The 12,342-nt window shown below is 36.5% G+C and overlaps 1 protein-coding gene across 3 annotated transcripts in view; it reads right to left on the bottom strand.

Moving 5' to 3' along the window:
- TRAK2 (trafficking kinesin protein 2) overlaps positions 1-12,295 on the bottom strand; it is a 33,526-nt gene extending 21,231 nt beyond the window's left edge. For 2 of the 3 annotated variants that reach the window (XM_087707153.1, XM_087707160.1), the window contains exons 1-4: positions 12,138-12,295; positions 6,867-7,128; positions 5,728-5,919; positions 1,117-1,193 (exon numbers count right to left, since the gene is read on the bottom strand). In XM_087707153.1, coding sequence (XP_087563279.1) covers positions 1,117-1,193; positions 5,728-5,919; positions 6,867-6,903 — 306 coding nt within the window. In that variant the 5' untranslated portion in view covers positions 6,904-7,128; positions 12,138-12,295. Of the gene's footprint in view, positions 1-1,116; positions 1,194-2,675; positions 2,831-5,727; positions 5,920-6,866; positions 7,129-12,137 lie in introns of those variants that run through there. The other variant, XM_087707166.1, reaches the window with a different exon arrangement.
- Between the last annotated feature and the right edge of the window lie 47 nt (positions 12,296-12,342).

Genomic DNA, 12,342 nt, shown 5'->3' with positions numbered 1-12,342 from the left:
AATGTGACACTGGAATACCAAAGAATTAATAATTTAAAACTCCCTTTTTATGACCCTGTAATCCCTTAATTCAGAGAAGTGTCAGAGCGATGGGATGGAGCTGAGCATTTACTGGCTGGATGCCCTTCCTGATGCCAGGCGGAATTTGCAGCAGATATTTTTCTTTTCACCCTAGGAGAGAAACATCTGTCGCTACGTAGGATTAAACTCTCAACCTTCTGAGTGGGAGGTGACTTCCTTCATCACGAGGCCACCACATCACTTGATCAAAGAATAAATAATTGTAATCAAGAAAACGAAGTCTTGGAAAATAAGATAACTATGCCAAGTCACAAAAGGCCCAGGTATACATACCAATGTTAGCAATCATTAACACAGCAAGGAAAGAAACATTGGAGGAATGGCGGATAGAAGCACGAGCTACTAAGCAAAGCAACTCTGAAAAGGATAACTGTCATCCTTACAAGATAATCCAGACAATTACACCCAGGAGTATTAACATGTGTCTTTATTTGAAGGTTACACGAACAGAATCTTGCAAATTTGAAAGAATATCTCCCCTTGCGTCCTTAACATTGCAGTCCAAGAAACTAGAAAGAATAGTTTCTGAGGCATTTGGCATGTCCCCATTTCTTCTGTGGTCTTAGCTGTCTCTTCTTTGATTGCTGGCCAGTCTGGATTCTCCCATAATTCTGAGACTAAGGCCCAGTCAGGGAAAAAAAAAAATATTTCTAAAGACTTTGCTGCTCTCAGGATTTATTCTGGGGAAAATAAAACTTGTTGTTTTTTCCAGCCTATATCCTACTCCACTGGCTATTTAAAACTGATTTTTCAGTTTTAAAATCAGGCTGAAATTCAAACTGTAAAAGAATAGTCCAGCAATGTCTTTACTATTTATTCTAACAGTAACATTTTATATGAGATTCCACCATATTTTAGGCCAAGTTTGAATCACACGAATCAGGGAAAGATTATGGTGTTGGAATTTGAGCAGCCTAACAACAACACTAATAAAATGTCTATTCTTAAAATTATCTGTTTTTTTCCCCTCAAATTTTAAATATTTATTTCCAATTTGTAAAACTATGTTTAGTTATAGAACAACAACAATTTTACCTCAGTCAACAGATGAGTGATTACTTCAATATCATTGCAATTTTTGGGTACATGGTCTCCTCTATCTGTGCCAGCAACTGAAAAACAAAACAATTCCTTAATGTGATTTAAACAAATGAAAATAAGATACTCCAAGAATAACATACTTAAGAATGTAAAAAAAAAGTGAAGACCAGTAATTAAAGAACAAGAATAAGAAAAAAGACATTTAGGCTTTGTTGCATTACATTTTTCTCAAATAAATTCCAATTAAAGAAAATAAGAGAAAAAAGTTTTCACAGAAAAAATAGATTTTGGTATATGAAGGCCTGCATGTTCAAGTGATGAAGTATTATATTTATTATGAATAGCAGTGGCAGGACTATTTCTGTGTTATTTTAAAGAAAAATCCTAGGTTAGTGTACAGTAATGATCTGAAGTTTTTATTTTTTAACTTTAGGCAAAAAATAAAGTAGTAAAAACTTGCAGAGAATAGCTTTTGGGTTTTTCCTCTCTAAATTTCTAATAACAGTTCTGTTTTGGGTCAGGTAACAGAGGAAATGAGAGAATAGAGTAGAAAAGTCAGCAAAATTCTGAATCATAGGGCACGAGTCTTCTGCTCATTTCCATCCCTACAAGACCAAATTTAGTTCAATTCTCTTTAAAGTATTTAGTCAAATAGTCAAGACAGGCAGATAGACACATTTACTGTACATAATTTCTTTCTTCCTTGGCTTGTAAAGAAAAAAATGTAGCCAAGACACAATTTATTATTCTACGCAGCAATAGTCTTTGTATCACAAACAGGAAATAGACATATGACAAATCTGTTATGGGGATCTATTTATATCCTAAAAATTTACAATTTATTAGACAGGAAGACAGTCCCAATTAACAAAGTATCCATTTTTATTAAAAGGAAAAGTCAAAAGCCTGCTCAACTTCACCCGTAAGTCACAGATAAGAGAATCCAAGTTATCATATTTCTTAAGTAGTCTACAACAATGTCAAAAACCTACTGAGAAAAATATCCAAAATCAAATTGCACACGTATAAACACGTGGGTTTCTTCTACTTTCAGAAGTGTTGTACAAATTATTGAAGATTTTGCACTATAAACTAAATGTTCTTCTGTCCATAAAGGCGTAGTCATTTTAATACATATTCTTCCTCATTGCAGCAATCTGTGTTCCAAATGATCTCCCAAACCTTTGGGAGAGATTTTTAGTGAAGTTAGATGGAAAGAAATAATAGAAAAATGGGGTAATCAGTGAAAATATTCTCCTTCTTACTATCTTTTGCCTTTTGCAAGGTTGACAGTATTTTACTTTACACAACTGAATACAACCCAGTTGTGGATTCTATTCAGGTTTTTCCCTTACAGTCTAAGACAGAAAGACCTTATTAAATTGCTTAGCTTTTGAAGAAGTTGAATCTCAGGACTTTCTGATTTGTAATCAGGTAGCAAACATCAAAAATCCAAAGGTCAATTACAAACTATAAAAATGCAGTTTCTCAGATTTTATGGAAAATCTAGTAAAGATATATATATATTGGCTAATGTTTATGTGTACACTTACCTTGTAGAGTGAAATCCATGAGCAGCTCTTCATTTTCGTTCCAATCCCTTTTATCTAGGGCCATATCCATCTAACAACTTATATACTAGGAGTAGTTAAGAAGAGCTGCAGGCAAGCTAAAGTCACGGCTAGCCTTTATTCTTTGTTCTGCAGTACATACACTGCTTAACCTGCAATAACACTCCCTCGTATTTACTTAGTTATCAAATAAACATTTCTCCAGAAGTATCATAAAATAGGAGGAGCTATATATTGGCTACTGCAGTTTTGAATACGGAAGTCAACTAGTTTTCTAGTTTTGGAATTATAAAGGGCATTAAATGAGGAATACTACAACCATATTAGGAGTTTAACTTCACTGACAAACCTATTTTTTTCTATCATAGGTATTAGTACACTAATGTAATGCAAGATTAGAGGAATCTGGGGGGAGGAGCCGAAGTTGTGACGACACGACGTGCGATCTCAATGCACTGTTTTAAAAGTGACTGCCTATAAAAAAACTTAAAATTAATTTAAACTGGAGAACGGAAGAAATAAGCAGCGGAATTAAATTTGGACTGGTTTTGAACAGTGGGTTAACTTACTTTTTAAATGCTATTTTTACGGATGGAATTTATGCAAGCCTTTTAAAAAGAACGGATTAAGTTTCCTTCTTCTATTTTTTTTTCTTTGACTACTCTCCGTAATCTATGGACTAAAACTCACCTCTTTCTTTACTGTGGGTGTTTTTCTAACTCATTTAAAAATCGGAGCTTTTCTTTTTTAACTTGAAATACAAAAAGATACAAAAAGAAACAAAGAAATGGTAACATGGTAACTTTGTAACGCTGCTACTTGGAAGCTGGCTTGGCACTTCAAGGACTCACAGCTTGTTTATAGAGAGTGATCAGAAGAAGAAGAAAACCACACAGATGTCCCTTTGAAGTAGATTCTTAACCAGAGAAAGGTGAAATGTTATTGTAATGCTTAATTCTGCTAAAACCTTCTAAGCTAGAATAGCAGTGTTTGTCAGTCGGAAATCATGGCGCAATTTCAACACCAGAAAGAAGTTTTAAATCTGCAAAAGTTATTCTCAGAAATACTGAAATTATCAAATACAAATAAGAGGATAGAGAAGAAGTTGGATTACTTAGTCATCTAACAGTAAAATATGACAGAGAAGTTGAAGATGTTCATCAAATGGAAAAAGTGGCGGTTAAAATCCAAAAAATCGAAGAAAAAAATGAATATAAAGAAATTAAAATTGCTGACTTATGGTGATTGGTTTGTTTCTGAAAATGGAAAGAGTGGAATACTAAAAGAGGAATTAAATGGAGGGGAAACTTACCCCAGATGGGAAGATACAGAAGAGAAAAAAATAATAAAAGAATTTATGGTCTTAAAGAGAGAAATCTTATTAGCAATAGTTTTGATAACACCACCAACAATCAAAGATAAGCAGATTAAGGAAACAGAAGAAGGGCATCGAAATTACATGAGAGATCTTATAAGCAAAGCGTTGCTAAGAGGAGTCCATACAAAGCTGATTAAGGAGATGATTAGAGGATTGATGCCACAAATGGCAGAAGATATGACACTGTTTTGTTACTGGAAATATATAGGTTGATAGATGGAAGAGTATAATTTAAAACTAGCTAAACTTAGCAAAATTTAGTGATAGCAGATATAATAATAATAACAATAGTAATAATAGAATTAAGTAAGATTCAGTTAAGTTTTGATTATATGATGCAGGATATACGGTAGTCAAATAAAGGAGGGATAATGATAATAACATATATATATATATGTATGTATGTATGTATGTATGTATGTATGTGTACAATATAAGGAAATGAGATGTAAATTGTAAACAGCAATTTGGAAAGAAGGATAGAAAACTTTGCTATTAAATATTATGGATGTTTAGCTAGAATAGGACATAAGGATTTAATGTCATTGGAGGATTTTAGAAATGGTAAATGTAATGCCAGTATGTGGTTATGTATTAAACCTTAGTATATTTTATGATGAAGGACATTTAAACAACTATAGTCAAATGAAAATGGAGGTATGATGACGGTAACATGTATAAATATCTGAGTTAAAATACTCGAGTTAATATAAATTATGCTTGATGACTGTGGAAGGGATGACTGTGGAAGAGATGCATGAAAGTTTTTCGTAACCAACTGGTACACTTTCTACAGTATGTAAAAAAGGAAGATATTATGTGTTGTGTTTGTTTTGAAAATTAAAAATAAAATAAAAACGTTAATTAAAAAAAAAGATTAGAGGAATCTAATATTTCAATCTGAAGTGGAAAAATGCTTTGGTTCTAGCAGAAGCATAACTGCTATTGTGTATATTGGCCCGCAGCTCCTTAAAGAAATTGCATTGATTTCTTTAGTCACTATTGAATTTCAGTTTACTTAACTGGGTGGATTGAAAGCTCAATCCTAAAGATAAGGAAGTTAAACACACCCACTCTGCATATAAGGTGATCAAAAATACATGTAATAAAAAACTTGTATAAGCCAATATTTAACAAACAGGTACATTGTTTATGATAGTAGGAAGAGATTTTAATAGCCTTGCTTTTTAGGGCTTAACAGAGGCTAATGTTTATTGCCTTATACATAATCTGCAATTGATGCCATTTTAACAACTCTGTTCATTGTTGTTTATTTCCATGTTCTCCAACAGCGCATGTAACAAGATCAATATTCATAGGACATTCAATTATTTTTTTAAAAAATATTAGAAAAAAGACAACCTGTGACCCCTTGGGTCCCTACTAATGCCTCCAACAATGGCAGAGCTTCTAGTGTGCTGAAAAAGTCCTTTACAATTTAGGGAGATATTCAGAAATATATCTGCCTTGAAAGTAACCTATGTTAAACCATATAGCACCATCAAAAGTTAGCAGTTGACCACAGAAAATGCTTTATGACATTTTGTATTATGTCATAAAATGTTTTGCAGTAATTTCTCCAAATCTGGAGGTACTTCAGTCGTTTTTGCAGGTTGACTGAATCTTGAATGCTTATATTTGTATTGGGATACTTACTCATATAATGGAGTGCCTCCTCAGCAAGAACAGGAGAAGTTTCAGGACCATGACCGTGAGAACTTCTTGACTGTATCCAGTCATCATTTACAGGAAGATATAAAGAATCCACGTGTAGTTTGTACTGAGGCAGCTGTTCTTCTAGCATGCTCACTAGCTCTACTTCGGGAAGGTCCTCATTAGGGCAAACATCTAAAGGCATATGCAGACAACATGTTACAGATCAACTTTGGAAGAAAACCATTTTTTTCTTTGCTAAATAAATAGTTTTCAACACTCGGAAACAAAATGACTAATGTTATCCATTCTGATTTGAACTAAGGCCACAAGTCTTAAATGTTTACCTTTGTTAGAAATCAATTTTAAAAAGCAATAATTGTATTTCTCTTACTCCAGCTTTTATTAGTATTTTAATTTATCCTTCATTTAAAAAGGCAGCATTCCTTTTGAAGGAGCTAGCCCTTCATGGTTTAGGACCTGGCTACCTGAGAGACTGCCTCCTGCCATTTACCTCCCAACGACCAATAAGATCACACAGATTGGGCCTCCTCCGGGTGCCGTCGGCCGGTCAATGTTGGTTGGCGGGTCTCCGGGGGAGGGCCTTCTCTGTAGCTGCTCCGGCCCTATGGAACGACCTCTCCGTAGAGATCTGGACCCTCACGACTCTTCCGGCCTTCCGTAAAGCCACAAAGACGTGGCTGTTCCGGCAGGCCTGGGGCTGTTGATTAGTATCCAGCCCCACTCCAACTGTATGCATGTTGTTGATATTTTTAACACTTGTATTTTATTTTAATTTTTTTAATATATGTTTGTCTTGCTTGTAAGCCGCCCAGAGTCCCAAGGGAGTGGGCGGCATACAAATGCTAATAAACTGTAAACTGTAGCTGGTTTAGATGCTTTCCTTTCTTCCCCTCCCCAACCTTTTTTTTCCTAATTTTTATATGATCTGCCTGCCAAGCATTTCGGGAAAATTCATGTGCCATTTAATCTACCTTGAGTTTGGCCCAATAAGGGCATTGCTTCATTGTAAATTTGTGACAGTTCTAAAATTCAATATGAAGTACTGAAGATTGCAGCCTTGAAGCAGTTATAATTTCCAAAACATCTACCAGCGCCTTTTAATTAACTCATCAGCTTACCAGTGATGCTCTCTGAATTGCTGTGGTTGAAATTCATGAGGGTTGCTTCAGGCGTCAATTCTTCGTAAACCACATCCTCTTTCCATTTTATATCTTGCTCCTTCTCATCTGAGCTGAATGATCATTTGGCAATAATCTATTGCCGGCATTCATTTCATATCAACTAGACAGACAGGAGGACAATTTAGGCCAAATGAAGATATATTTGAAGTTGCCAGGTTCACTATCTCTACATCTCAATTTTGTCCCGTTCATTCACCATCTTGGGAAAAAGAAGAGGAAAACAAAAATTCAATTTTAAACATTAATGTTAAACCATTCTTGTCCTAACTGCTGCTCTCTAAATGAGTAATTGTATCTTTTCCCCATTTTAAACAAAATTGGAGTTTTCTAATTCATTTTCTGCCACTCTTTCTAGCTTTACCCTTGCACATGAAAATCTAGAATAAAAAGAAACACACACATATATATAGCAAAGTTATCATTTAGACAAGTCTAAACATCAGTTGCAAGAATGTCAAATTTAATTCAAATACTCTTGTTGCTCCATTTCCCCCCTCTATATTGTTTTATTTAATTAAATAAAATGAGAAAGGTTACTTTCCTTCAATAAGATAACATTACTAATATAAGGTTATAAAATTTATTGCAATATGTAATTTTATATCTGTATTAATCATTTTGAATTGTCACAGATCCTTGGCTAAAAAGCAGAATAGAAATAAACTACAGCAAATTAAAGCCTTCAATATATTACGTATAAAATGGTCCATGTTTTCTTAGTGCAGTCATTTAGGAAATCTCTGTCTGTCTGTCTCTCTCTCTCTCTCTGTGTCTCTCTCTGTCTCCGCCCACACTAAGTACACAATAAAAATAAACAAGTTAATCATATTTTACATAACTTAAAAGTACTGTAGCCTCATTTCTTACATGTAATCATGTCAACATGTAAAGGATTGCACACTATTTTTTTAACATTTCAATTAAGGAACCTTAGCTTGATAAAGAATTATGCCCAAACCTCTGAGGCTACAGAAAACAGCACCCTAAAGATAACAACGTCTATTTTGTGTTTAAGTTAGTTTTGACTCTAGGAAATTGCTGCCTAACAAAATTTTTGGCAAGATTTTCATAAGTGGATTCCATAGCACCTCTTGGTGTCCCTCAGCAATGCTTATTTGAATCTGCAAGTCAGCTGAAGTGGCCTGCAGTACTGCACTCTAACCACTGCGCCACCTCGCCACCTGAAGTGTAACACTTCATATTAATCTAGAAGACAAATAATATTTGAGGGAATATGTTCTATGAAAAACCTTCCCCTTAAAGAAAAAGAATTCACCAATCTTACTAAAATTAAACATTTGCATTCTTTCTTTGATATTTGCACCATGTAACTATATTTGAAACGTTCTTAAATATACTCTTTAGAATCTGTGACTGACTTTCTTAATACACTCTTCTATAGAATCAACACAATATGGGTATATTCACTAGTACTATTTCATTAATAGTGGCATAATTATAGCACTATTATACCTTATACTTAAGTGTTGTCTATATATTCAGAATAGATGTAATTATTTTCCCAAAAAGAAACAATGGTTTACTGCTTGCACTTAGGTTACGCCATGTGGTTTATATAAAATGGCTCTGGAGTAACTGGTCCCATTACATCAGACGCTATTTAAATGTTACATTATGAATATGCTCCGCGATATATTAGGCAGCTTGTTCAGGCTTGAATCTTGACCTTAATCAAGAACCCTTTCCCCCAAGCCATATGGTTAATATTTTTGAGAACAAGATACTCCACAAGGGATATTATCCAACAATATAGCAATTTTCAAGGATAAATTAGACACTAAGCACAAAGGGGTGGTTTTTTGGGGGGGTCTATACTATACTGTATTATATTGTACTGTAGCAAAGCATAACAGAGACTTGAATTTTAGTGTTTGTGGAGAGAGAGAGAGAGAGAGAGAGAGAGAGAGAGAGAGAGAGAGAGGAAGAGAGAACAATTGACGCTATCAGTATTCAGAATTTTTTTAAAGACTGGGCTTGAACAGTCAAGGTTAAATAGCAGAATAAGAATAATATACATGTAAGAATATAAAATGAATGCTTTCTACTAAGTTTCTTCAAGTAAACCAGTGGCACTTTTTCAGCAGTGGTGGGCCTGACACACATCACTCAGGATAGAGCAACTAAATAGCAGTAAAGAGTTAAGGACTTTCTATGCCCCTCTGCTGCCATTTGGTGGTCATCCAGATTTCTGCAGCCCTAATTCCACAGGCAGGACTTCCTAAAGGTGCTTTTTCCAAGAAGCAACTGGACTTTCTTGTCCATAGACATCCACATGCTGGCATTTCAGAAAGGCAATAGAACTAGTCCTTGACTTACAGCAGTTTATTTAGTAACTGTTTGAAGTTAAAATGTCACTGGAAAAGTGACTTATGACCGTTTTCCCCCCCTTACAACTGTTGCAGCCTCCTCACTGTCATATGATCAAAATTCAGACACTTGGTAACACATATTTATGACTCAACAGGGAAGCCAAATTCACTTAACAACCATTATTAACTTAACAACTGCATTGATTCACTTAACAACTATGGCAAGAAAGTTCCTAAAATGAGGCAAAATTCACTTAACAACTGTCTTGCCTTAAAAACAGAAATTTTGGGCTCAATTGTGGTTGTAAATTAAGAACTACCTATAAATTCTTGCCAGGCTTAGTCTTCTTACAGCTGGGTACCCATATTTGCTTTCTTATACTAATTTTACAATGGAGGAAGTTTGCTCCATTTTTGACCTTGAGATTTCCTTAACTGACTTTTCAGAAAGTCCTTCTGCAGTCTAACGTTCTGTTCATTAGAAAAATAATGCTAATTTTCAAATGAAAAATTTAGCTCTTTGTTATGAAGTTAGTAATAAAGTTAATAGTTTGCATTAAAATTATTTGATTCACATATAATATTAAGTCATAAAACAGTTTGGTGTTATATAGCATGTGAATTAACTTCTATAATTTGTAACCTACGGATTATTTCTTGGGAGGAATTGCATGTCATCTCAAAACAAGTAAACCACAATATAGAGTAGCCTTATGTAAAACCAAGCACAAACTATCACTTAAGATTGGGATTAGAAACATAGAAAACGAAAACAGAAAAAAGACCCAGTGATCCATCAACCTTTTTGTTTGTGTTTGTTTTACTTATTTACTTATCTATTTAAAAAAAAAACATTTGTATTATTGTTGTTAGTAGATTGACTCCAGTGGTGGGATTCAAATAATTTACCAACCAGTTCTCTGCCCTAATGACCAGCTGGGTAGGTGGGGCTCTGTGGTCATGTGATCATGTGGGCGAGGCCAAGTCAATGTCATTCAGGTCGATGGGCACTTCGCCTTAGTTGTTACAATGGTAATAAGGGTTAATCGGAGAGGTAGTTTCTGTAAGCAGGGGAATAAAGATTAGGCTAGAAACAACACCAGAATGTTTCCTTCCTGCCTTCCTTACGGGATTAGCCTTGGAAAGTGGGAAAAAAACAAAAGATTTCTTCCAACAACCCGTTCTCTGAACTACTTAGAAAGTTACCAACCGGTTCTCCCGAATAGGTGCAAACTGGCTGAATCCCACCACTGATTGACTCCCACTAGAAATCAAATCGGCTCATTTTAGCTTTCATTTTTGGAGAGTCTTTGAAAGATGAATTGATATCACTCACTTAATCTTTACTTTTATTTATACTTTTAAGTTCAGGTTACGGTAATGACATGCATTTGTATTTTAATCCATTGAATTGTTGATCAAAATATGTCTACTGTTAAATACCAAGAGACTGCAGTGAGGAGTGGTTATAAAAAAACTAAACACTCAGTATATATGTTTTAATAAGTGCATTGCTGATACTTAAAATCAATCTGATTATAGTAATCCACAGACACGGCTGTCCTGTTTGATGGCCCATCCCAACGGTACCAGCTTCTGAGCTCATCATAATTTCTCTTTATTCCTTGACTGATTCAAGTGAGCTCATCCCGAAAAAAAGAAGAGAAAGAGACGATTGTTATCATTTCCTTTAAAGAACGGTGGGAGGGAGAAACAAGCACGGCTAATCTCAACTGTCCTAGCCCAAGAGCTCAATGACAAAAAAAATATCAACATCTGCTTCGTGCTTGAGATGGATTTATACAAGGCACTCATGCAAAATGTGCAAACGGAGGAGCCAACCTCTTCTTTCCAACTTCGCTTTTGATGCTTTTTTTTTTTAAAAGACACCTTCTTTGAGCATTTTTTCCTTTACGGCTACAAGAGGGAAGAGAAGAGCCGCCTGTTCAGGAGATGGAAGAGCCCGCAGGTGAAATAGGAGAGGAGGGATGATCAAAGGGGCAAGGGAACCTTTTGCAAAAGGGAGGAGAGGATCTGGCAACCCCGGAGGAAGGGAAGAGCGCGAGGATGCAAGCGTTGCCATGCTCGACCCTCCAAGCCTTAATAGCAATAGCAGTTAGACTTATATACCGCTTCATAGGGCTTTCAGCCCTCTCTAAGCGGTTTACAGAGTCAGCATATCGCCCCCCACAGTCTGGGTCTTCATTTCACCCACCTCGGAAGGATGGAAGGCTGAGTCAATCTTGAGCCGGTGAGATTTGAACTGCTGAACTGCAGATAGCAGTCAGCTGAAGTGGCCTGCAGTACTGCACCCTAACCACTGTGCCACCTCGGCTCTCATAATGGATACAGGTCAGGTATTGAGCCGAGGTGGCGCAGTGGTTAGAGTGCAGTACTGCAGGCCACTTCAGCTGACTGTTATCTGCAGTTCAGCGGTTCAAATCTCACCGGCTCAAGGTTGACTCAGCCTTCCATCCTTCCGAGGTGGGTGAAATGAGGACCCAGACTGTGGGGGCGATATGCTGACTCTGTAAACCGCTTAGAGAGGGCTGAAAGCCCTATGAAGCGGTATATAAGTCTAACTGCTATTGCTACTGCTATTCTCTAATCTCTTGGAAGCAAAGCATCTCGCGGGTCGTTTTTTTTGGAGCCCAGATCCAATGCTGAGACACCCATCCTGTACTAAATCCTTGGTCCAGCCAATCTTTCTTCTTAAGATAATAATATCCATCTGGGAAGGAATTGCGGGAAAGGGACGACTGCAGAAATGGGAGAAGAGAAAGAGAAAGACAGAAGGCAGCCATGGGCGGGTGCATAAAAACCAGGGGAAAACGCGGAGCCACCACCTCGGCTTCCCCTCCCTCGCCTGCTTTCTTACCGCTTTCCCGGGTTGGACTTTTTTTTCCTCCCGACCTGGGCGCTCCCCCACCTTTCACTCCATTCAAGCTACGCGCTGAAAACCGCCGTTGTTAACCGCAAGAGCCTTTCCCGGCTCCCTCTCTCGGGAGCACCCGGACGGACTGAGGCAAACGTGGGAGGGGTAAAGGACAGAGGAGGCGGTCGCGCTGGCCGACAAGATGGCG

The sequence above is a fragment of the Thamnophis sirtalis genome, unplaced genomic scaffold, assembly GCF_051295495.1.
Source record: "Thamnophis sirtalis isolate CommonGarterSnake01/CBP01778 unplaced genomic scaffold, rThaSir2_p1.2 scaffold_1, whole genome shotgun sequence".
NCBI classification, from domain to species: domain Eukaryota; kingdom Metazoa; phylum Chordata; class Lepidosauria; order Squamata; family Natricidae; genus Thamnophis; species Thamnophis sirtalis.
This window is presented reverse-complemented; position numbering and strand designations above follow the sequence as displayed.